Source organism: Pelmatolapia mariae, linkage group LG14 (genome assembly GCF_036321145.2).
Source record: "Pelmatolapia mariae isolate MD_Pm_ZW linkage group LG14, Pm_UMD_F_2, whole genome shotgun sequence".
NCBI lineage: Eukaryota > Metazoa > Chordata > Actinopteri > Cichliformes > Cichlidae > Pelmatolapia > Pelmatolapia mariae.
This window is the reverse complement of record NC_086239.1, coordinates 38,809,746-38,833,022: the sequence shown is the minus strand read 5'-3', so window position 1 is coordinate 38,833,022 and position 23,277 is coordinate 38,809,746. Positions and strand designations below refer to the sequence as shown.

The 23,277-nt window shown below is 47.3% G+C and overlaps 3 protein-coding genes across 7 annotated transcripts in view; 1 reads left to right on the top strand and 2 right to left on the bottom strand.

Moving 5' to 3' along the window:
* Positions 1–3,991, bottom strand: part of LOC134641733 (fibroblast growth factor 12-like) — a 48,612-nt gene extending 44,621 nt beyond the window's left edge. The window contains exon 1 of the mRNA XM_063494258.1: positions 3,653–3,991. Coding sequence (XP_063350328.1) covers positions 3,653–3,683 — 31 coding nt within the window. The 5' untranslated portion in view covers positions 3,684–3,991. The remainder of the gene's footprint in view (positions 1–3,652) is intronic.
* Positions 3,992–6,867: 2,876 nt separating this feature from the next.
* On the bottom strand, positions 6,868–17,243 carry LOC134640859 (nucleotidyltransferase MB21D2). Of its 5 annotated transcripts, XM_063492904.1 has the most exons (3): positions 16,889–16,971; positions 13,378–13,571; positions 6,868–13,228 (listed from the first exon to the last, which is right to left on the bottom strand). In XM_063492904.1, exon 3 carries the CDS (start codon positions 13,224–13,226, stop codon positions 11,964–11,966), a length of 1,263 nt encoding a protein of 420 aa, XP_063348974.1. In that variant the 5' UTR covers positions 13,227–13,228; positions 13,378–13,571; positions 16,889–16,971; the 3' UTR covers positions 6,868–11,963. The 5 variants fall into 5 exon arrangements, with proteins under 5 accessions (XP_063348974.1, XP_063348971.1, XP_063348973.1 ...); XM_063492901.1 differs by lacking the exon at positions 13,378–13,571 and having other exon boundaries at positions 16,889–17,243; XM_063492903.1 differs by lacking the exon at positions 16,889–16,971 and having other exon boundaries at positions 13,378–14,264.
* A 974-nt stretch (positions 17,244–18,217) lies between these two features.
* parlb (presenilin associated, rhomboid-like b) lies at positions 18,218–23,111 on the top strand. The gene is made up of 10 exons (XM_063493322.1): positions 18,218–18,346; positions 20,347–20,563; positions 20,634–20,774; positions 20,855–20,903; positions 20,983–21,078; positions 21,163–21,312; positions 21,392–21,462; positions 21,665–21,766; positions 21,956–22,053; positions 22,670–23,111. Exons 1-10 carry the CDS (start codon positions 18,270–18,272, stop codon positions 22,806–22,808), a joined length of 1,140 nt encoding a protein of 379 aa, XP_063349392.1. The 5' UTR covers positions 18,218–18,269; the 3' UTR covers positions 22,809–23,111.
* The last annotated feature ends 166 nt before the right edge of the window (positions 23,112–23,277 follow it).

Here is a 23,277-nt window from a genome sequence, read left to right as displayed (position 1 = left end):
TTAGGGTTTGTGGTGGAGGTGTGGTCCCTGGCTCAGCTGCAGGAGAGGTGGAGATGATTGTACTGATGTACTGAGGTCGGAGATCAGAGGAGAGAGAAGTGTGTGCAGCCGGCTGGAGAGTTGGCTGACGTGTGTGCCAAACCGGGAAAACATGTGAAATTGTGAAATCAATAAAAACTCCAAACTAAATGCAAAGAAGGTGCGTTGGAGAGCTGCTTCTCTCTGCAGCATCATCATTGCTTTCTGCTCTTCCAACCTGCTGCTGCGCCGTCTGCATAGCTAGCATGAGCCCGCCGGTTTAAAACATGCTAACATTAGCTGCTGTGCAGTTGTTTTGTTGGGCAGTGTATAGGGCTGTGCGATATGACCAAAATCTCATATCCCGATATAAGACATCTACCGTCCCGATAACGATATAAATCACAAAAATTTAACATTGTCTGTAAATTCTGTGAATCTCGGGCAGCTCGACTTGCGTGAAGTGTTTCCAGCTGGGCGTCGTGTACCTGGAGTCGAGTGTTTTAACCGATGAATGAAACAATACATTTTTAGACATAAGTTGTAACGGCCGCCGTTTTCTTTGTGAGTATTTATTACACGGCGTGCTGCGGGGAAAAGCCTGTTCTAACGTTTGAGTCTAAGGTTTATTTTTTAGCACCTGACGGCTCTTTTTTGCTTCTCATCCGTAAACACTCTGCATACTCTTTCACGTGATTCAGTTTATTTTGAAAAGTCTCAACAGGATCTTGAGCTTTATTGTGAAAGGTTTATGCGGAAAATAAACAAGCGGACACGCGGTGGTTTTACCGTCGTTGTTGCTAACGACAACGCATAAAAACAGACGCCTGTCCGTCTGTAGTGTGGTTATATTAAATATAAGAGAAAGAGAGAACTTTAACTAATTAATATAGCCACTACAGTGACCATCAAAACGGTGAAAAAATATTGCCGTAAACAGTTTATTTTGCGACACCACGAAACAAACGATAGCGTAAAATGAAACGATAGATGTTTTTATATCGTCATCCGATATATATCGTTATATCGAACAGCCCTAGCAGTGTAAGAACAACACTACGGACACATTAATGAGCATCTGCTCAACCTTTACATGAAAACATGACCAATAAATATTTCTAAGAATATTTTCATCCATCCGTTTATCTAATTCAGGGTCGCAGTGGGGGTGGAGCCTATCCCAGCTGTCTTAAGGCGAGAGGCAGGGTACACCCTGGATAGGTCGCCAGTCTGTCACAGAGCTAACGCATAAAGACAGACAATCATTCACGCCTATGGGTGATTTAGAATGACCTATTAACCTCACCCCACTAACTGCATGTGTTTGGAGTGTGGGAGGAAGCCGGAGAGAACCCAGCAAACACGGGGAGAACATGCAAACTCCACACAGAAAGATCTGATGGTGGAGCCAAACTCAGGAGCCACCTAATCATAAGAATACAAACTCTGGGAATTTGTATTTATTACTAGGATAAAGATTACCACATGCTGCTGTTATTCAGGACCACACAAGCTCTTCCTTCCTCCTCTCAGTCCGAGTGCACTTCATTTTACCGCTCCTCACAGTGTGGAGCTCACAGAGACCCAGAGGCCAAATAACACTATCACCACACCACCAACCCCTCCAACCTCAAAATGTCGACTTTTTAAAGCAGAAAATATGACGGCACAGATGAACAAAATTTTAATTATGTCAAATATGGTAAACATGTATGATCAGCTTTTTTGACAGAGTGGGTGCAGGAAACCAGCTGGAATTATAACTGCAGGAAGTGCATGTTTTGGGGTTTTTTAACCCTGCGAATGCTGCAGCCTCTCCAGAGCCATGTGTGCGCAGAGACAGCATGAAAATCTGTGCGAAACTTCTGTAACAACCAAAGATGGCGGCAGAACTTCCAGCACAGAGATCCAGGACGATGGCGTGCCGCTCGGGCAGGGGCTTAAAGTCGTGGACCCCGTGCTCCCTCTGGTGTAACGGCTGAAATTTGGTGTTGATGGTCAGCTGTCACGTTTGCAGTCTGGAGACCTCAGCAATCAGACGCTTACCAGGATAAAGGAATGATGCAATCGAAGCGTTGCATTACCAGCTTCCTCGTGTGCTCGGCTGACAGCAGTGACCTGATTTTACTGCAGCTGCCATAAATTGGTTTTCATCAGCAAGTTAGAGCAGGACACTTAAAATGAACCAGGCTCATTAAAAAGCTTCATACATGCAGCCGCTTACAGCTGAGTTAGCTGTTGCTAATGTAACCGTGGTTACTGGAGGAAGCATTTCCACCACAAAAATGAGACGACACAAGGAGAAACGAGACAGCTGGAACTCAGCACCATGGACTTGTTTGCTAAAGCAGAAAAAAGTTTAAAATACGAGCAGAACCACCTTCAGCCACATCTGGATCTCAGCATCTTCACTGCCAGGATAAAAAATGGCTTCTCTCAGATTCAGAGAGTTTTTCTCTACATGCAGTTTTCATTTCTCCAAAAATGTAAATTACAGGTAATCCGTAAATACAAACAAACAAAAAAAAAACGCCTGGAGGATTTCAAGATGGATGCCGAGTGGTGACACGTGTTTCGAGCGTCTTCAGCTCGTCTGCACGGATCCATAAAGCATAAAGAGGGAGGCGCCGAGTCTCCTCCTTCTGATGTTTCGTGGAGTTAAAAGCGAGCAGGAAGTTTGTTTTATGTTTGAAGGTTTTTGACTCAAACTTGTTTTCTCCGCTCCTGGCCTCCGGCTGCTCCACTCCGTGTGCGAGGAGGTGCACTCGCAGCAAGACCGAGCGCGAGGCCTTAATTAAGAGCAGTGAATTAGGAGGAAATGATTAAAATATTTTCTTTTTGTTTTACCGTGGTCCTGTTCTTACTGGTTATTTTAATAATAAATTGAGTAAATGTATATTCTCAGATGAATTTAGTTTAAGCTGAGTCTGACGTCGTCACACAAAGAATGAAGAGAGGAATTCAGCTTTGGGTTTAATAAAACTATCAGCTGCTACTGACGCTGAGATCAGAGCTGGATCGCTGTAATGATGACCCCGGATTCACGAGTATTTCTTTGATGTTTGGGGAGAACTTTTGGATCTGCGTCTCTGGGGCTTGTTTCTGGGCCGGTGTCCACGGCGATGTTGTGTGAATGGAATTAACCATATTTTAAGTTGTGTTGCCGTGGAGCCCGGGACGGCCAGACGAAGCATCACTGCACCAACAGCAGCTCAGTCGCTCCGCGTCCGTCAGTCCTCCTGCCACCCGTCATCCATCTGTCTGCATCAGTCAGCATCACCACTCTCACCTGTCTGCCTGTCTCTGTGTGTTTGCTGCATCAGGCTTCTGTCTCACACACACACACACACACACTGCACCCCATCCCATAATAACCACACCTAAAAAGCTCCAGTGCAGCTGCATTCAGCAGGATACCGCAGTACACTTTTACCCAACATGCATCAGTCCCCTCCACCCATCCACCCGTACATCCATCCATCCATCCATTCGGGTCCCCTTCATCCTGTCTCCACCCTTCCATCCACCTCCCTCTGCGGGAAAAAGCACCAACTTCTTCTCATCCACCCTCACAGGATGAGGGAAACTTCCATACATCCATGCACCGTTTCATCCACCCATCCCGCCGTCCTACCTGGGGGTGCCTTCTCTTTAACCAGCTCCATCTCCGAGGCGAGGTGCTCCCCTAGCCTGCGTCCCTTGCTTCCTTCCTTGCTTCCTTCCTTCTTTCCTTAATCAGCTGTTATCAACAAGCGTCGAGTCTCGGATGATGTGATCGCCGATGAACCGCTGATGGGTGGATGGTACCGGGAGAGCTGGAGGGAGGTACCGCGGGATCTGCTCTCAGATCCTCCGCAGCTGCTTCTTCTTCGCCGTTTTTTTTTTCTTGCTGCGGGCGTCGAGGCTCGTGCGTTCACCTGAGCTGTGTCCGCGCGCCGCTCTCTCTCTCTCTCTCTCTCCGTGCTGCTGCAGCTCGAGCCAGGAGAGCACAGGAGTGACGTCACTGTTAAGGTGACACGATGGTGGTGCTGATGGTGTGAGGAGGAAACGTGATGAAGGAACTTTTAGGGTCTTACCCATCCCACCGCAGGGCATCATGGGAGGAGAAGGAGTCGAACCCGCGACCTCCGTGCAAAAAAGAAAAAAAAAAAAAAAAAAAGAAACCATGCAAAACTCAGGGCCCATCGCGCATGCGCACTGCTTGTCCCGTTAACTATAAGGAAGCCATCAGTCTTGCACGGGGAGCTGGGTGAAGGGTCCCCTGCACTGCTCGTTTTGATTTATTTAAACACTAAAACGACCGCAGAGCACACAGATTCATCAGCAAACATCACAATACGTCATCCTCTCGAGCTAAAAGCAGACCCAGTCGTGTTCAGGTGGGACCCTCGCAGCCTGCAGGTGCCTCCAGTCCACCATAAATGCTTCTACTGACGCCAACTCCTCAAGATTTAGCTAAATGTGATCACATTTCCCCCAAAACCAGTCAAAACCAGTCTCTCAGATTGTTACTCCTCCCCCAGCCTGCTTCTGTCAGACGTTTGTTCCTGTTAAAAGGGAGTTTTGCTTTCCCACTGTCACCAAGTGCACGCTTATAGGGCGTGGTTTGATTGTGGGGACTTTACCTTAGAATATGAAGAGGACTGTTGTTGTGATTTGGTGCTATATCGATAAAGCTGCACTGAACTGGAAAGAGATGAGTCTGTGGACTGAAGGCCACAGTTCTGTGATTGATGAAGCTCAGTAAGTAAGATGTAGATGAGTTCCTGAGTCTGTGGGTAGCTGAGGTTTGTGATGAATCTCAGTACTCTGTGATAGATGCTGTGTAAGCATCGTGCATATAAATAACATCACCATAACCCAGCAGTGACATGAAGCAGGAACAGCATGCTAGCCCCAAAGGACAGACAGGACGTGACTCTGAGGTAGAAACCCAGTTTTAGGAAGCAGCTAAACACAAATAAAGCTTCACAAATCTGCTCATTAATCAGAGAAGGCCACAGTTCAGAACCTGCCTGAGAATCCATGCATTTAAAGGGTTCTTCAGGATCACAGGCCAGTCAAGGATAACTGTTCTACATCCATGACACGCTGCAGAGAGGAGCTGCTGCTGGGTCATTCTGCTGCTGTTAACAGCACCGCTGATTAAACATGAATAAACTCAGGCTAGAAATGGAGCTCAAAGACGGCCTGGAGTCAACATCACAGCGGCATATAAAGGCTGCCTGACACCTTTATTGTCGTACGAGTTCCCAAACTATCCTTTAGTTCCCATCAGAAGGAGGGAACATCCTCGGTTTTCACAAAGAAGATGGATTTACAGGTACCAGCCTGTTTAGTGAAACACATCAGATTGTTTCAGCTGCAATTACTGTTGAAGAGAAGGTGAAAGATGAGTCACATTAAAAGCAGCACTCCTCCCCTGCAGACAGAAATCCACTCAGAGTGGGCTTTTTTTGGACTTTCTTACCTAACGTCAACAATGCCGTGGTTCAGGCTCTGAGAGGCTCACCTCCTGGGTCACTGGTGGTACTACGGTGGCATTTTTGGCTGGAGGTTTGGAGTAATCGGGCATGTAAACATTTCTCCTCTAACAGCTGTTACTGTTAGCAGATAGACTGTATAAGAACGATGGCGTTAGCTACTATAGCTTGACTCACTGGTTTCTGGAGTACATGTGACCATGGTTGGACCGGAGGATGGAAGGCTATGTTATCAGCTAATGCCAGTTAGCTTGGTTATTAAGCTGCAACCCCAGACTGTGTGTTAGCATCACACAGTACCATACCTGCCAATCAGAGCTCCGTGACATCCAAATAAAATCAGAGAATTTCACCAAAGCTGGAGCTCAGACTACTTGGATACTCTGTTAGTACGATAACCTCACAGCAACCACCTGTGTCACCATCCACCTGTCAGTCAAAGAGACCACACCCCTAATAATGCTATTTAAACAGGTGAGCTATGAAAACGTTGTTGTTAAGAAGACCAGAACAGCAAATCCTCTCAGCAAAGGATGAACTGAGGGGCTGCAGCAACGCCCACCCACAGATTCAGCTGTGCGAGGTAAAGGTGCGCCGCTCAGGTGTAATGAGCTGTTTGGGTTGCTTTTCCTTCTTATTATCAGGAGTATATTTAGCATTGCTGTATATATGGAGGCAGTTTAAATCGCCTAAAGCTTACCTGCACAGCTCAACAAATCTGTTGAACCAAAGTTGGAGTTAACGACATCAGCAGGTTAGGGCGGGACCACCTGGAAGTAAATCACAGGTGATGTCAAGTCAAAGTAAGAGTGTGTAAAGTGACTGCAGTGCTGTAAAAAGTGAACATCCTGGAATCATCATTGTTCCCCATCAGGTCCACATTTGAAGAGCAGCCGCTGATAAACTGCAGGACAGTTTCTGGGCTTAAAGCTGTTTTTAACTGATTTTAAATAAAGTTTTATTTTGTAGGCGTTTTGACACAGCCACAGTCACATGACCCCACAGAGGCTCGTTTCAGGTTCCGTTCCCCCCTCGCTGATCATCAGTAAATATTTTCTGTAAATCTGGGATTTTAGTGAGGCTGAGCATCAGCAGTAAAGCCTGCAGCCTGTTTACATGCTGTGGTTATATTTGGACAGTGATGGATAGTTTCCTCTTGGAACGGCGACCAGAAAGAGCTGAGTGCGATCCAAACCCAGCAGGAGGCGAGATGGAGAGAGGAGAGCAGGTGGAGGAGACAGGTGCTGAGACAACAGGAAGCAGGAGAGAAGAGAAAGGTTAGGAGGAAGCAAAATGAAGCGTTTGAGATGAGCTGTGTGGTGGGAGAGGCGCCGGGCGGCTGAATGAAGCGGACGCAGACGAAGAGTCAGACAGGAGTTATTTTATCAAGTGCTATTTACAACAGTAGTTCCACATTACAGGAGATAAAGTCACTGTGTGCACAAACAGCCTCCGTTCACATGACAGCTCCCTCCATCATACCCGCTCACACAGAGCGAGCTGCTTCCTCTCACTGCTCCCCCCGGTGGTCGAGAGAGGAAACCGCTTAAAGGATGTAGTGAAGGAATCCACCAGCTCACCCGGTCTGAGGGTTAATTAGACGATGAGTGGCCGATTGAAACCTTTAGTCTGGATGGATTTTAAATGTGTCTGAGTCTAAAGTGTCACAGAGGCCATGTGACTTATGATGTCATTTTAACATAAATACATTATTTTAACGGCCTGCAGCACCAACCACGTGCATGACGTCATATTCTGCTTCGCATCATTCTCAGGAGACTGAGCATCTTTAATGTAGCACACACGTTACCTTATGTGTGCCATCATCTGCAAACAACACTGCATCTCCTTATTCTGTATCCAGAAATTATCACCTTTATATAGAAGAATTAAATAGCATGATTATACTAAATCACCATTTCTACGCTCAACATTTTAAACTTTGGTCAACAGAAAGGTTTTCTATCCATACATGGAAAAAAAATGGGCACACGATAGCAGATGTTCATGTTGTGACCTAACAGTACTGGAAACTGATCACACACACATGCTGTGTGTAATAACTGTGACATAATGTGCAGACCTGAGGCTTCTTTCTGAAGGTCTTACTCAGGGATGTTCCCCAGGGTTCGATTCAACCTGTGCACTTCCTGAGCCCAATTCTGCAGTACGATGCGAGATCGTGAATCTGCTCTCGTCCCACAGTGTTGGTGTTTAAATAAATGGAGCAAAGTCGATTAAGGTGGAGTACGTCAAGGCTCGATTATGGGGCCCCTGTTATTTACAGATGTACTCCTCTCTCGGAGTATTATACGGCCTATTTGATCTATTTATTAATTAGAATCAGTTCTGGGCTCTCATATTTGAGAACTACGCAGATGATAAAGACATTTCCTTCTTCTTCTATGGTCCAACAAACTTTACTAATAAATAAACAGCTCCCTGTTTAACTTAAATGTCAACCACAAATCCAATAGCAGGTCCCTGATGTTTGATCCTGGGGCCTCTCGTCTTTATTCTAATCTATAACTGTAGTATAATTAAAATAAATAAATAAATCTGTACAATGCAAATTTTGTAAAACAAATCACATGAGCTAATGAGTCAACTGAAGTGGCACAATCCAGGGTTCAATTGTGAGGCCTTGTTGACCAAATCTTGAATTTTCTTGTTGTTCCCTAAAACTGCAGACTGTGGCGCTCCCCCAGATTCATTTCTGGAGTGTTTTTCTTCTCAGCCGCACTCTTTAACAGAATCGATCGCTGTGCAGATGACAGCCTGATTTACTCTGTGGAGTCGAGACCCTTTCCAAGGTTTGATGCTCATATTCTGCAGTTTAATTTACTTTGCTGATGACACCGAGACGCCAGTTACACTTATTAAGAACTGAAGTTGATACAGAACTTCAGTTAACTGTTTTTCCTTTCATGAAATGTAAACTAAGGTTTAATTTTATTTAGAACTTTGGATATAAATTTGAGAAAGACTCACTGAGGACGTAGAGAGAAATTCAGCTTAAAAGACTTTATAGTGACTCTACTGTACAGTGAAATCCAGCGAAGAACGTTCACACATGGGGAGGAGCTGCCATCTGAAGGGATACGCCCACCCACGTCTACGTTGCATAAAGAAATCCATCGTCATAACAAAGCAGAGCAGCGAGGTACAGAAAAATAAAAACTCACAGTCAAAAGGTTCTCAACAAATAGAGAAAGCAGTAAGGTCAAAAGTCACGGAGCTCAGAAGAACACACTGATTACATTTCCACCGAGCAGGAGAGCGTGGTGTGGCACTTTGATGGTGTGAAAAACCTCTGAGTGGGAGTGTCAGTGCGGGTCTGTGGGGTCGGCAGAGCAGTGTACTGTTCAGCTTTAACTTACTTCAGTGTCTTAATGCTACATGACGTATATGTGCGTTTGTATAAGTGTGTACTTGTTCTGTGTTCACTAATTGCACTTGAGGATGAGGATATGGAGATCACATTGTCTGCAGACGTCTGCAGATTCTTTTTCTGGTTTTTTGCATTTTCCTGGAAATGTTTCAGACTTTGACAAAAAAACACAAACAAACCTGGGACGACTCACCTTCAGCACAACCAGCTGCGGCTCAAACACGTCAGCGCGCAGTCGGATCCTGAAGGCGGCAGATGCCACCGATGCTCGTTTATGTCAGGAGATCAAAAAGATCTGCTTTAGTGTTTTTAAGCTGTAGTGAGCTGCTCGCATTAGTGCTGACTGCAATAACTGCAGTCGCGCTTCAGCTGTCCAATCAGAGCTGAGCACACGCTCTGACTCGGCAATCAATATTTAAGTTTCACTGAGGCTGAAGCTGAGATGATATGAAACTGAGCACATTTTTCTTTTCCTTGTATATAAACATGACACCACAGTGTCTGATGGTCATGTGGCTAAATCTGTGATGATTTGTGCCCCTCAGTAGGCTTCCAGAAGTTCACATTGCTAAAAAAAACCCTTGTAGAGGTGGTGGTAATGACATCACAGCACCATCTCATTACACACATCCCACAGCCAAGCTGACTGAGCTCCAAACTGGGGCTCGCCACATAATCGGTGGTTTCTGGAGCCAAACAGCATTAGCTTACTGCACAGTAACTGTGTCAGAAACAGAAACCAGCCTGGAGCTCCATCAGACCAAACCTCCACCTACTGTTGGAGTGTAAAAAGTCCCAATCGGGATTTGGTCCCAATGTTTTGTGAGCGATCTGAAAGGCTGACGATCACGTGGCGAGCTGGCGGCGCTGAAGGGGAGCCTAACCCTCGACATCCAAACACAAAGAAGCAGCTGCGGAGTAAACATCAGTCAGGTTAGAAATAAGATCGAAACTAAGTTACAGTGAAGCTTATTAAACAGTGATCAAAACAAACAAGATGGAGAAAGAGGAAGTGGCGAGCGAGGCCGGTGATATCGAGCCGGAAGTGACACGTTACTGACTGTGGTCACCGTGCAGCAGATCAACCTGAGCAGTAAACAGAAACGCTGCTGCGAGCTTCAAGTCCCAAACTGTTACGCCTCGCTCGCACGCACAGGCCCAAAACCCACCGCGCCTCCATCAGGACCACGAGCTACGTCGTCCGTCTGGATCTGGACCCTGGAATGTCTGGAAGGATTCTGGACTACGCTCAAGCTCATCAAAACAAACTGAAATGAGGAAAACTGGGAAAACATTGCAAACTACACGGGATCCAGGGCGTCTGTCGGCGAAGCAGAACGTGAGCCTGCGAGCGCGAACAAGATGCAACGCCAACCGGCAGCTCAGCCGTCCGACTCCATCAGGGGAAGCCGCGTCTTTGGACCAATCACAATCACTGCAGCTCTGCCGGTTAATGAGAACATCTACAGCGTGCACTGCGACCACCCGTCGGTAAAGTGTCACCATCAACTGATATGATATATCGTCATTCGACAATGAGGAGGACACGGCGTCCACCATCGAGAGGAAACACGGCGGTGTTTGTTTTTTTTACATTCTGTGCAAAATCAGACGAAAAGTAGTCCACAAACCATCGTCAGTCTATTCCTCCTTCTGCCTACACACATCAGAGTTCAGTCACTTTGTTCCTATTTACAGTTAGTTTCTAAGACGTTAGTACCATCATCATCATCGTCGTCCCGCGGTGGGACTAAGACATTCCTCAGAGGGACAAAATCCACCTTCGTCCGAGCTCTGCTGCTTTTGCTCCTCGATGTGAGACTTCAGGCTGTCCGCAGCTCCTGAAAGCGTCCGCCGTCCGATCAGCGAGCTCTGAAATGCTTTTGGGATAAAATCGTGCTCGACGCCGAGCTGCTGCAAAAATTTGCTGTTTGGTTTGGATAAGAAAACGAGTCATTAGATATTTTGAGTAACTTGCTCATAATTATGAAAACCTCGTACTCGTGTCATCGCGAGGAACGAGCGCGTGGAGGTGAAGAGCAGCTGACGAGCCAAACGTTTGTTTCGTGCTCGCTTCAGTTTTTCTGCACTGATCAGCATTTAGACCGACCTTCATGACTCCTGCAGTTCTCTGCTGGACAAATCCAGTCCTGCCTCATCAATGATCCATGCACGGATCCAAATATGAATGTGATGATCTCTGAGCCTTAGGAATCACTTGAGGCGTGTAACTTGGAGCTTCATCGTGCTGGAAAACAAACAGATTGTCACCAAATTCCTCCTAAATCGTTGGGAGAAATTCGTCTTTGAGGAGTTTTAGTTTGTCTGGTCTTTAAGGAGCAGGTGGAACAGCTGGAGTCCACAAACTGAAAAGCTCAGGATCAGATCGCCATTCGGCTGGTGTCCAACATGAGAACTGCAGAAGGCCTGAAGAGCACAGGTGAACAGTGGAAATGCTGAGTCTTTGCAGAAATGGGATTTATTTATTTATGACATGCTTTGATTGTTCTTCACTATATCACAGAAAAGTAAAAATGAAATAAAAACTGAGGCTTTGGCCACGCCAGCACTGAAATTCCCACATTCGTATCAAAGCAGCTGATTTTAGCCCGGCTCCTCGCTTTCACATCGTTTCTGCCGTCAGAGCTTCAGCGCCAAATTTAAACAACAGCGAGTCCGGCGTGAGACACACGTCACGATTTCAGGAGTTGGTGGACTCGTCTCATTTCCAGGATCCCTGATAATTATATTGAACTACAAACTACTAACACTGGAGCAGCAGAGCCGGCTGAAGGTGGACTTCCATCTCTTCCTTCATTTGTAAAACAACCTGCTGCTGTGCAGCTGTCTGTAAAAGGCATTCAGCAGGTAGAAACCACAGGGCACACAGTGAAAGAGGAGGGGGGCGGGGACGGGAATAGAAAAATAAAAAATTGTGGCAGACACGACTAGACGATCACCTCACTTCACTCTGTGGCAGAGAAACATAAAAAAATAAAAAAAACAAAGTTTCAGAGGAGGTGGGGACAAGGCGAGAAGGAGAAAGGCTGAGAGGGAGGAGGAGGTCAGTCTTAGAAGAACTTGTCATCGATGCGGAAGTGCGGCCGCGTGACGTCGTCCGGGTTGATGAAGACTGAGATGGATTTGCCCGGATTCTCCGTGACGAGCTGCTGAAGCTTCTTGGCCAGCCGGTCGTCGGGCTGGTTCTCTCCGCCGGCGTCGGACTGCGGCGACGGCAGGTTGTTGGTGCTGCCCCGCCACTGCAGTTCCACCGTCAGCCTGTTGGCGGCCTTGGCGTGCTCGATGGTGGTGCGCAGGTGCTCGGCTGGGTCGGAGCGCACGGAGGAGAGTTTGCGGGCGTGCAGCATGGCCGTCTCGTCCGACAGGTGCTCCAGCATGTTGCACTGAGGGATGAAATAGTTGGGGCACATCTTGTTGACGAGGCAGTGCTGCAGGTCGTCGATCAGGCCCAGGAGGAAGTGGGCGGAGAAGTCGTCCTGCGTCAGGTAGTTGGCGGGGAGGCGGTCGCAGGCCCACAGCATGATGCTGCGGAGGTGGTAGGGGCTGATGGCTTTGGGGCGGGACAGCAGCTTGATGATGATGGCTTTGCAGGCCTGGTACGCCTGCATCAGGCTGGACGAGATGCACTTCTTCAGCTGCACCTCGCTGCGGGCGAACGACAGACGCCACTCGTTCTCCTTGCGGCCTTTGTGGGAGCAGGCGGGGACGAGGTAGAAGCCGCTGATCACCTCCTCCTCGGTGATCTTCCCATCCCAGAAGTGATTCTCCATCAGCCAGCTCTGAGCGACAGCCGGCCACCCTTTAAACGACACCACGGGGACGATGTCGTAGAGCATCCGGCTGCTCCCGACGCCCAGGATGACGGAGATGATGGTGCCGTTCCGCTCCACCTTCTCCACCCTTGGCATTCCTCTCTGCGGCTTCTTCTGCACCTCCAGCAGCACCAGGGAGATGGACTGGTAGAACCAGTCAGCCACCAGTGTTGGGGAGAAGAAGTAGTTGGTGGTGCCGTTGATGTGGTCGACGATGGTGCAGCAGTCCTTCCACTTGTTGATGGTTCCTTCGTCGAAGAGGCGGAGGCTGAGCCAGGAGTGGCCCAGCGCCGAGTGTCTCATGTCCAGGGTCACCGGCTGGTTGCGGTCGTGGAGTTTGAGCGCAGGGACCAGCAGGGTGAAGTCCATGTCGTAGTCTGTGCCGCGGGCGTAGACGCTCAGCTCGTCCAGGTCCATGTCCACCACCCCCTCCCGAACGCCTCCTGACAGGAGGAGGTACTCGTTGGCCACCGGGAGCTTCTGGTCCAACTTCTGGACCATTCCTGAAACAGAGGACGACAAAAAGGATCAGATAAAGATTATGTGTAAAAACGAGCACCACCACGTTCCTAACCTATGGAGGCGAGGTATAACATCGTGCACACAAGTGTAACCAGGGGTCAGGATTTAGACCTCAAGATACTCGTCTTACAGCCAGCTGAGCAGGTTCAGTATCTGACCAGGATGGCTGTGGCTGACCTCAGGAATGTGGACCTGGGAGGAGACCCCGAGGAACCCCCAGGATGCACTGCAGAGATCCAATCTCTTGACTGATTGGCGGAACAACTCAACATTCCTCCAGATGAGCTGCAGGTCGTGGCTGAGGACAGGGAGGTCCGGGCACGTCTGCTTACAAGATAGATGGACGTCAGAAGCAACTCATTATCGGAAGCTGAAAAATAAAACCAAGTTTTCCTTCATGATTGTCCAGGTGGTATCCTTTGTTCACTGTGCGATTTCCTGACGAGATTCTGTGATAACAGAGTCATTACTGCTCCTGTCAAGCCTTTTTCAGGGAACCTTTCAAAACAACACATTCGTATCTGGATAAAGTTCGACTAACATCGATTTAAGAGCTTCTCCCTGCTGTAATTAAGTCCTGACATTAATCGCTCTTTAATTCTTTAACGTTGACCGGCGGCTCTGCTGATTCGTCCAGTCTGGTTTTTGCTGTCAGACGAGGCTGACGTTAAAGTAAGCTTTTAACGATGTCTGCTTCGTTTGTGTCCAGCTCAGTCTGGATCGGGTCCTGTTTGGCCCGCCTGTTTTCCAGTTCCTTTCATGTCAGGTCTATTTTTGAAGCTCGCCGTGTTTGGAAGCGGACCGCGTGAGCCCCGATGGGTCACTGCGTTCAGCCCCATTGGTCGGACCGGGCCGGCCTGGACGGGTTTTCCGCTCTGCTGAGTTTAAAAAAAGAGGCGCACACACTTCCTGGCTGTCGGCTGCATTCCTGCGCTGCGGTTGTTTGGACGCACGCAGTCCGTCTCTCAGAAACAGTTTCAAATAAATCAGATGAACTCAGCTCGGGGGCTGCTCGTTACCTCGGTACAGAGACGATCCTGCAAATACACACTGTCTTCGAATGAACGTCTCACACTCAATTCATACTTCCTGATTGATTTTCCTTTTTTATTGATTGGATTGATTAAATCTGGAGCATAAAACCGCCTCCTTGCTTTTCTTTTGGTCTGTCTGTGAGCTGCAAACGGAGAGCGAGCTGTGAAGACAGGATGGAGCGCCGCTTTCTGTCGGGACATTTTGGAACGCTTGTTATTTCTGTGAGGAGGCGCCGTGTGCGAGCTGGCAGACTGTCAGTACATCTGAGAAAATGAACACTAATGTGAGTGTGCGGCTCTGTCAGATGGACATTTCTGCAGTTTGTGTGTGTGATTCTGTCTTTGTGTTTGTCTTTGTGTTTGGTGTGTGTGTGTGTGAGAGAGTCTTTTTAAACCCAGTTCTTGGAGGCGCTCCAGCGTCATTATCAAACTCACATTTCTGCACTCCATCCTCCGCACTTCCTCTCAGGTTCAGTTATGATGAGCTGAGTCCTCTCAGCAGATTTGTGGCCTTTTATTTTGAAAGGTTAGGGCCCCACCGCCTTCAAAATTTTAATTATAACCTTGTAATTGATTTATGTCAGATATTATGTGTGAGGTTCATTTTTTCTCCGAAGTGAAATGTGAAGACATATTTAACATTTATATCTTGGCATATCTTCAAAACGCTAAACACGACAAATGTGCTGTAGAGCAATTCAAATAAATTCAAAGGTCAACGTAATAAACTAAAATGTTATTTCTGATCAAACGCTTCAAATGTTACAGAGAAACACAAAGTCAAACATTAGATCATCATTTAATAAATAAAGTAAATGTTAATACAATTAGAGTATACAGAAATATCTAATGAAAATAATTTTCTTTATTTTCAAACTCTGTCAATTGTTTGTAAACAAACTCTTGAATAAATAAACAAAAACAAACACTGTGCGGAGCGATTCATTGGATTTTAATCTGGATTTTGGTTCCCATGTTCTAACGAACATCATCGAGCGATACAGAAAGTGCACGCTCCGCCATCAGAATCAAGAGCTCCTTAAATGAGCATCGAGCACGCACCCGCATGAGCCAATCACAGCTCCTCCCTGCACCTGACCGCAGTGACCTCATACAGGCCATCGAGACGATATTCAGCACGGCAGAAGCTGAGGAGCTCCTCTAAGAGAGTCAGATTTAGCACGAGTGATGTGAACCAAACACGCATACACAAGGAGTGTTGTGCGTCTGCACCACAAAGCAACACAACTAAATTATTCAGCCGCCTGCAAACACACAGCAAACTGCAGGATAATCAAAGCACGAAGGCCAGAAAAACGAGGCCGTGGACGCTGACGCAAATCATCCGACATCAGCTCAGACAGAGCGGCGCGCCAGCTTGTACACACGCACTGAAATCACCAACCAATCAAAGAGGGCTCAACACAAAGGTCAACAGATGTGTCGTCCCCTCACACAGTTAATTTTTCCAAGTCCTGCACCAATATTGGGAATAAAATAAAATAATTTTCACACGTGTGCACAGAACGAATCAGTTTCCTGGTTGTGTCGCAGAAATCCTACATGCTAAAATCCAAGAATTTCCCTCAGCAGAACCGGAGCTCCGCCTTCGTGGATGAGCTGTTACTACAGTAACCTCACAGCAGCCATGTTATTGGTCACGTGACATCATTAAAAATGTTCCAAAAGGCTCCAACAGCACAAACAGGGTCCAGAGGTCCAGTTCAGGTGAAGCTGAGCAGTCAGCTAGCAGCTACAGCCACCTGTGTCATCATCCACCCATCAGTCAAAGAGGCCACGCCCCTAATCATATAAACTTTAAGCCTTATTACAGTTTAACCAGGTGAACCCTAAAAACATTCTTCTACTGTACAGGTGTTACGAAGGAGGACATTATCCACAGAGACAAACAGTTTGTGTATCAGGCTGCAATCATGTTTATTTCTGCTGTACAGTTTTAACATGGGAGTCTATGGGGACTGACTCACTGCTGCCTCTGATGGACGTCAGAGGAACTGCAGTCTTTTCATTTGCCCCACGGGGTGATGTTTGGGGAAAAAACGGATGATTTATTTCTCGCTGTAAAAAAATTCTGACCACTAATTTGGCAGAATTTAATCTGACAATTTTAAATATATTTGAGCACATTTGTTCCTCACTGATGAGCTATGTGCAGAAAAAACACCTGCTGGTCGGAGTCCTCACAACTGGAAGTTTAATATTACTGAAGATTTGTTTTTTTAATATATTTGAAGGTGTGGCTGTGGATTAAGCTGAGATTGTAGTGGGCTTCACCTTGCACTGAGGGTGGTGTTAGTGTCGTTTGTGTTTAGTATTTCCGTATTTGTGCAGCACCTGGAGAAGCTCAGCTACACCTTTATGATCATTCTAAACCAAGAAACGAGAAGAAGAGAGGCTAAGAGGATGCATGCGATCCCTAATGCGGTCCATGTGGAGCAGATGTGCATCACCTGAGCCTCTGCAGCACATCTGGATCACCCCTGCAGCTACGCGCTCACACCAGCTGAAATAATCAGGTGGAGTCCGAGGATGTTTACCGCAGCCCGGTGTGTGCGTGTGTGTGCGCGCGTGCGTGCGTGTCCTCACCCAGCATGGAGAAGATGAAGTCCTTGGCCGTGTGGATCTCCAGAGCCCGCTGGTCGTCGTACTCCCGCTGGTCGTGCTTGCTGAACTCCTGGATGAGCCGGTTCAGGTCCTCCATGCGGGCCGCCGACCTGAAGTCCAGCTCGGGCCCGCCGCCGTGCGGCAGCCTCCCGGCGGCCATGGTGGGGCTGTTCCCGAGGCTGCCCGACGAGCCAGCCCGGCCGGAGAGAGCAGGGGCCGCCATGGTTCCTCCGCGGTCACACGCTAATTCTGCACTGCCCACGCTGCAGCTGCTCCTCTGTCGCGGACCGAACCGAACCGAGCCAAGGCGAGCCACTCCACAGTGAACACAAGCACCGGAAACTTGCCCCGCTTCCGTCACTCAGCGCTTTCAAAATAAATGCCCCCTAATTATATTATATTATATTATATTATATTATATTATATTATATTATATTATATTATATTATATTATATTATCAGCGTTCACCATCTGCTTCCATCTCACCCACCCACCTATCCCAGCATTCTCCTCTGTCACACCAACCCCATGTCTTCCACTGTATTCATGGATCACCTCAGAGGTTTTTCTGTTTTCCTTCTCCAAGCTCCAAACCATGCATCACAGCAGGTCTCACTATCATCTTTTAAACCTTCTCTTTCACTCTTGGTGCTATTTTTCTGTCATAAGTATCGGTCATATCAGACACTTGTCTCCTTTCACTCCACCCTGCCTGCAACCTCTACTTCTACCACCTCTCCTGTGCACTGTCCCTTCCTTTGGGTGGTTGACTCCCGGGTATCTATCTTCAATACTTCTCTTCACCTTTCCACCTTTCTCCTGCTCATTGCTTCTATTTACTTTCATTCTTCTTCTCTTCTACAGTCTCATCCACCTGCTCCATACTCTCATCACATACTTTCTGTAGATCCACAAAGACCACAAAGATCCACAGTTCATCACCTTCTGACCTTCTCTATACTTCTCCATCAACACTCTTAAAGTACACTGCTCCTCAGTGATCGCCATTTCTCTTCTTCTCAACCACTCTTTCTCATATCTTCATCTTCATACCTTGTTCTTAAAAATCAGTACCAGAACACTTTTTCATTATTCCTCTGACACTCATTTGCACTTTTTGTGTTTCACTCTGAAAATAAATATCAAATTTCGTTGTATTGACTTTGGCAGCGTTTTACTTTGAAAGTCACAGGCGGATGTTGTGCTTCGTGTTGAGGCTTTTATTTTGTTGATTCAATTGTGTGCAGTATCCGCCTCTGTCCTGCGGGCGTCGCTGACGGTGCCGGAGCTCCTTGGTGACCCGGAAATGAACAACTGCTAGGCGGCCGTTCGGCCGACCTGTCGGGGTCACCGGGCTCCAATATGGCGTGGAGGAGCTGCTCCGTCCTGCTCAGACTGACCGGAGATGAAGGCTTACGGAGCTCCGTGAGGGGTGGCAGGTCAGTCCCCACAGGCGGGGGCGAGCAGCCCATCTCGGGTTACAGATAGACAGATCCTCGCTGCCGGAGTTAGCTCCGTTAGCTTCAAGGACAGTTTAGAATCAACGGGCTGTTAGCAGGTTAACGTTAGCCGCTGCTAACAAGCGGGGAGCTGCCTGAGTGTGTGTGTTTATTTAATTATCCGGTGATGTAAAGCTGTTTGTCTTATTTAAACACCCCAGTGTGCCCCCTTACATACATGCCCATTACATGCAGTTCTTCCGAAGCTCTTTCAGGTCCTCCCTCCCGCTCAGTGCAGAGGGACGCTGCTTCCGTCGGTGCCCTAAAACCCAGGGGTTAATCTCCTGTGGCCAGCTGACCTGTGCTGCTTTATGTAGCTTTATTTATAATCCATAGGCAGTCCACTCGGACCCTTCCAATGACCAAAAGTTACTAAATGGATCAGTGACATAAAACCAGAAGTTTGTGGTAAAAATGTTTTTGGGATTGTTGCTCAGTCTGAGGCCTGCTGGTAAAAGGAGACAGCAGCTAATCCTTAGATAATTAAAAGGTTGGCAGGATGTTTATACTCTGACACACTGGTGCATTTACAGTCCTGATAAAAAGAAAGTACACCCACTCTCAGCGGCAAGGTTTTATCTAATCACAGGAAGATGAATTGAGTCTGGTCCTTGGCAGAAGTCTGTACTGTGAAGCAGGAGTTCCTCTTTCCCAGGTAACTTCAGGGTTAAACCTGGGTTTTCTGTTCTAGGAAGATGGTTCACTTCTTACTGGGGTATATCACCATGGTAACTTGTGCTGTGAACACAACCTGCTCACCACCTACTGACCAATTAAATCTCCAGAAATTACCATCGCCTTTCCTGTGTGTGTGGAGCGTCAGTAATAAATGTAGATTCTTCGATACAACTTTGTTCCTTTGGTTATTTATTAATGATTTTTTCATTTAATTATTTTTGCCTTTTGACAGGAAACAACATTTTTTGTTCAGTAAACATTTATATTTATAAATCAGCTCATCGCTTTGTACTGTATATCAGTCTCAGGTAGAATAAGCTTGCGTTTGGATTCTTTTGCCTGCTCTCAAACCATTAAAAACCATCAGTGCTGCCTGGGCAAGAATACAAATTAAAACTTTCTTATGCAAATGTAAAGATAATTTTAATGAAATAAATTTTCGTTCCTGCATTCAAACAGCTAAACTTTATTATTCTCACAGCTGTCTTACTGACGCACGCAGCGCTTTACACATTAAACTAGCACACAGAGCGTTTCTTCTCACACCGCTGATTTATCTGCAGCAGCTGTGTTTCCTACATTCTGTATTATTATAGTCTTTATATTATTATAGTTCACACTTCCTCTGTAAAATCAGCTGCTGTGACGCTAGTCAGTGTGATTGGTCAAATGTTGCCAAATTGCAGGTTAACCTTGCGAGTTGATAACCAGCTTCATGTGACCGCCGGTGTTGGGGTTAGTGAAGCCTGATGGGTGAGTTGAACTGGCTTCGTATGTCTTAAATCGAGATGAATGCATTTAAAGGTAACACATTCCACCGTGTCCGCATCTCTTTACCAAAAATGAAGCCAAAATGAGGACGTCTGTGTGACAAACTCCATTGGGATGCAGCTCCTCCTTTGGCAGCGATGGGTTCTGTGTGACTTTAGCCTCTCACGTCACTGTGGAGGAATTTTGATCCCCTCTGTTCGCAGCGTTGTTTCAGCTCATTGATGTTTGCAGCGTTCAAACCGGAGTGTCCCGAGGAGTTCCTGACAGATATTTGGGCTTAAAGTCTTCCTGCTGTTAAAAATGTGGTCATGGGATCGAGATTTAAAAAAAAGTATTTTCTGCTTTTCTCCAAAAGCGATTGGCCCTTGTGGCCTTTGAGAAGAATTCAGGTTCAGGTTGTGTTTCCTGTCTGTGGTCATGGCAGGAGGATGCTGGCGCTTCATTAAAGGGAACTTTTTTCTCACAGTTGTGATTCCTCGTCTGTCCACCAGGTGGCCTCAAAGCTTCCAGCAGAGATGCGGCTTCAGGAAAGCTGCAAGGAAACCCGAGTCCAAGAAGGTGGAAGAGGAGTTAGGCCCCGCCCACAGCGAATCCTCTGAAGCCGCGGCCCAGCGCCGGACCCCCGCTCCTCACTGGGACCATCAAGCGCCGCCCAGTCCCCCACGCGCCTTTGGCCGGCTCGTCAGGCCGCTCGTCTTTACCATCGGGGTAGGTGATGTTGTTTCGGTGGCGATGATGCCGCTGATGATGTCACGGACAGGTGTTGACTCCATGTCAGTTTACAGGCTGCTCCTTCGGCTCGGCGGCCATCTGGCAGTACGAGTCCCTCAAGACTCGAGTGCAGAGCTACTTTGACGAGCTGCGAGCCGATTGGCTGGAGAAGGTGCGACCTCAGAAACGAGGAGACATCCGCAAAGAGGTGAGGGTTCGACGTCATCACCTGTAACCGGGCTCCACCCACACTTTGATCTGAGTCTTAATTGGCTGTCTGTGTTTCAGATCAACCAATGGTGGAACAGCCTGAGTGAGGGCCAGAGGACGGTAACAGGTGAGTCAGTGCCGCAGTGCTTACGAGCAAAGCGCTGAACTTTCACATGGGTTGCTGGATTGAATTCCTTTTTTCCCAGGGATCATTGCTGCTAATGCCATCGTGTTCTGCTGCTGGAGAGTGCCGTCTCTGCAGCGCTTCATGATCAGATACTTCACCGCCAATCCGGCCTCCAGTGAGTCTCGCCACCGCCGCCACGATGCGTTCAGGGTCTCTGATTGAGCCTCTGTAACTGTGGCTGTTTGTTGTTGCCCCGCAGGGACTCTGTGCTCTCCCATGATTCTCTCCACCTTCAGTCACTTCTCATTCTTCCACATGGCGGCCAACATGTACGTCCTCTGGAGCTTCTCCACCAGCGCCGTCTCCATGCTGGGCCGAGAGCAGTTCATGGCCGTGTACCTGTCTGCAGGTGCTTTTCACTCTGGTATAATCTCTGAGATTATCTGTGTTTGTTTATGAGTGTGACGTTGATTTTATTTCGTTTTCAGGTGTTATTTCTACATTTGTCAGTTATGTGTGCAAGATGGCCACGGGGAGGTTCGGCCCGTCTCTCGGAGCGGTGAGTGACTGCTTCACAGGTCAAACTGTAGCTCGGTCAGAGTCACGTCAGTTTTATGGTTTTATTTTAGAGACGGTTAGATTTTAGGAGGTCAGTGAGAACACACTGATGTGATTCTTTTGAGCGATTTAGTTTTCTTTGGTGGACGTCTGTAAATGTTCTCAATAAATAAACAGCCTGAAGTTCCTGTTTCTGTTTTCAGTCTGGCGCCATCATGACCATCCTCGCCGCTGTTTGTACCAAAATACCTGAAGCCAAACTGGCCATCATCTTCCTCCCCATGTTCACCTTCACTGCTGGCAACGTAAGACCCCACCCACCCCTCTCCTCGCTCAGTCTACCTGGGGACAGAGATCTCTTTTTCATCTTCTGCATCAGCCCACCTGCAGCTGCTGCACATCTGCAAGCTGCTTTGCAACCCACCTGAGCTTCAGCTCCTCCTGCTGGCTTTGACCTGACTGAACTCGCGCTCTGTTTCCGTGTCTGTCTGCAGGCTCTCAAGGCCATTGTTGCCATGGATACCGCAGGCCTGGTGCTTGGATGGAGGTTTTTCGACCATGCTGCTCATTTAGGAGGAGCCATGTTTGGAATGTAAGTTAGCAAGTTAGTCGATTTTTTATTTTTAAAGGTTAATTTTAATTTTCTTTGTTAATTCACGGAGAAGTTTTTTTTTTACTTTCTTACAGTAATTTTCTATATTAGATGGTGGGAAAAAACAGCTTTTCTGTCACTTAATTGTTGAACTTAATTACTTAATCACGTTGGTTTAGTGTGAATGGCTGTGGGCGACGTCTGTATCCATAGGAACAGCTGTAAAATGTGAAAATACAGTTAAAAGTACAAAATTTATGGCTTCCTTGACATTTTCCAGAGCCATCCGGTGGGCCAGACTGCAGTCTTTTCCGGGCCGATTCTGGTCCCTGGGACTTATGTTTGACATCTCTGGATTAGATGGTTAATAAGTAGAAGCGGAAGTGTGAAGGCAAAGCTGTCGATTTCCTGTTTGTGTTCCTGAGTGAAGAAAAGAGCGAGACTGTAGACACGAGCTGTAGAAAGGGAGCCCGTAGGGAGTAGAAAGGTGCAGCGGGACCAGGGCCTCCTCGCTGACGTGTTTTGGACGTTGAGATATTTGGAAAACTGATTTATTCTGTTTTGTGACGACGTTGCGGTGACATGTTTTTAATCAGATTTGTTCTTCTCTCCTCAGCTGGTACGTTCTGTTCGGCCACGAGTTGATCTGGAAGAACCGAGAACCTTTCGTCAAACTTTGGCACGACTTCAGAACTCGAAGAGGACCGGGAGGAGGAGGAGGCGGCGGCGGAGGGGACCGAGGAGGCGCCATTTAGGACGCCGAAACGCAGAGAATGAAGGGAATAAAATGCTAACGTAACATGTAAAGATGTATAAAATGTACAGAGAGAATCACGGAGCCCGGGCACAGGCCGGAGTCGAAGTAAAGACTCGTATTTATAAAACATGAACGATTCCATTGTTGTCTCCTCGCCTGCTTTTGTTTACAGTTTGATCAGAGACAAAGACAAACGCGGCACAAAGGTTTACAGCAACGATCTGTCGGCTGATCGTGTGACAAACAGCCCAGAGAGAACCAGTCAGAGGGATTTTTTGTCTCAGTAATCTGTAAAAGACTTCTTAAAGAGCTCCACCTACTTCAGGTGAAACTTCAAACCCCATCAGGACGCCGTGTCTGTGAAACTAGAGTCTGGCTGCTGCTGCAGAACGAACCGGACGACTGAACAAACACCGTGTTTGCCAAACAGGCTGAAGTCCACCAACAGATCAGACTGATGGTGTCAG

Coding starts and splice junctions, on each gene's coding strand:
- LOC134640859 (XM_063492901.1), bottom strand. CDS start 17,129: ATGGCGGCCCCTGCTCTCTCCGGCCGGGCTGGCTCGTCGGGCAGCCTC. Junction 13,229..16,888: donor CTTCATCTTCTCCATGCTGG/GTGAGGACACGC, acceptor CCTCTGTTTCAG/GAATGGTCCAGAAGTTGGAC.
- parlb (XM_063493322.1), top strand. CDS start 18,270: ATGGCGTGGAGGAGCTGCTCCGTCCTGCTCAGACTGACCGGAGATGAA. Junction 20,904..20,982: donor GGGCCAGAGGACGGTAACAG/GTGAGTCAGTGC, acceptor CTTTTTTCCCAG/GGATCATTGCTGCTAATGCC. Junction 21,079..21,162: donor CACCGCCAATCCGGCCTCCA/GTGAGTCTCGCC, acceptor GTTGCCCCGCAG/GGACTCTGTGCTCTCCCATG.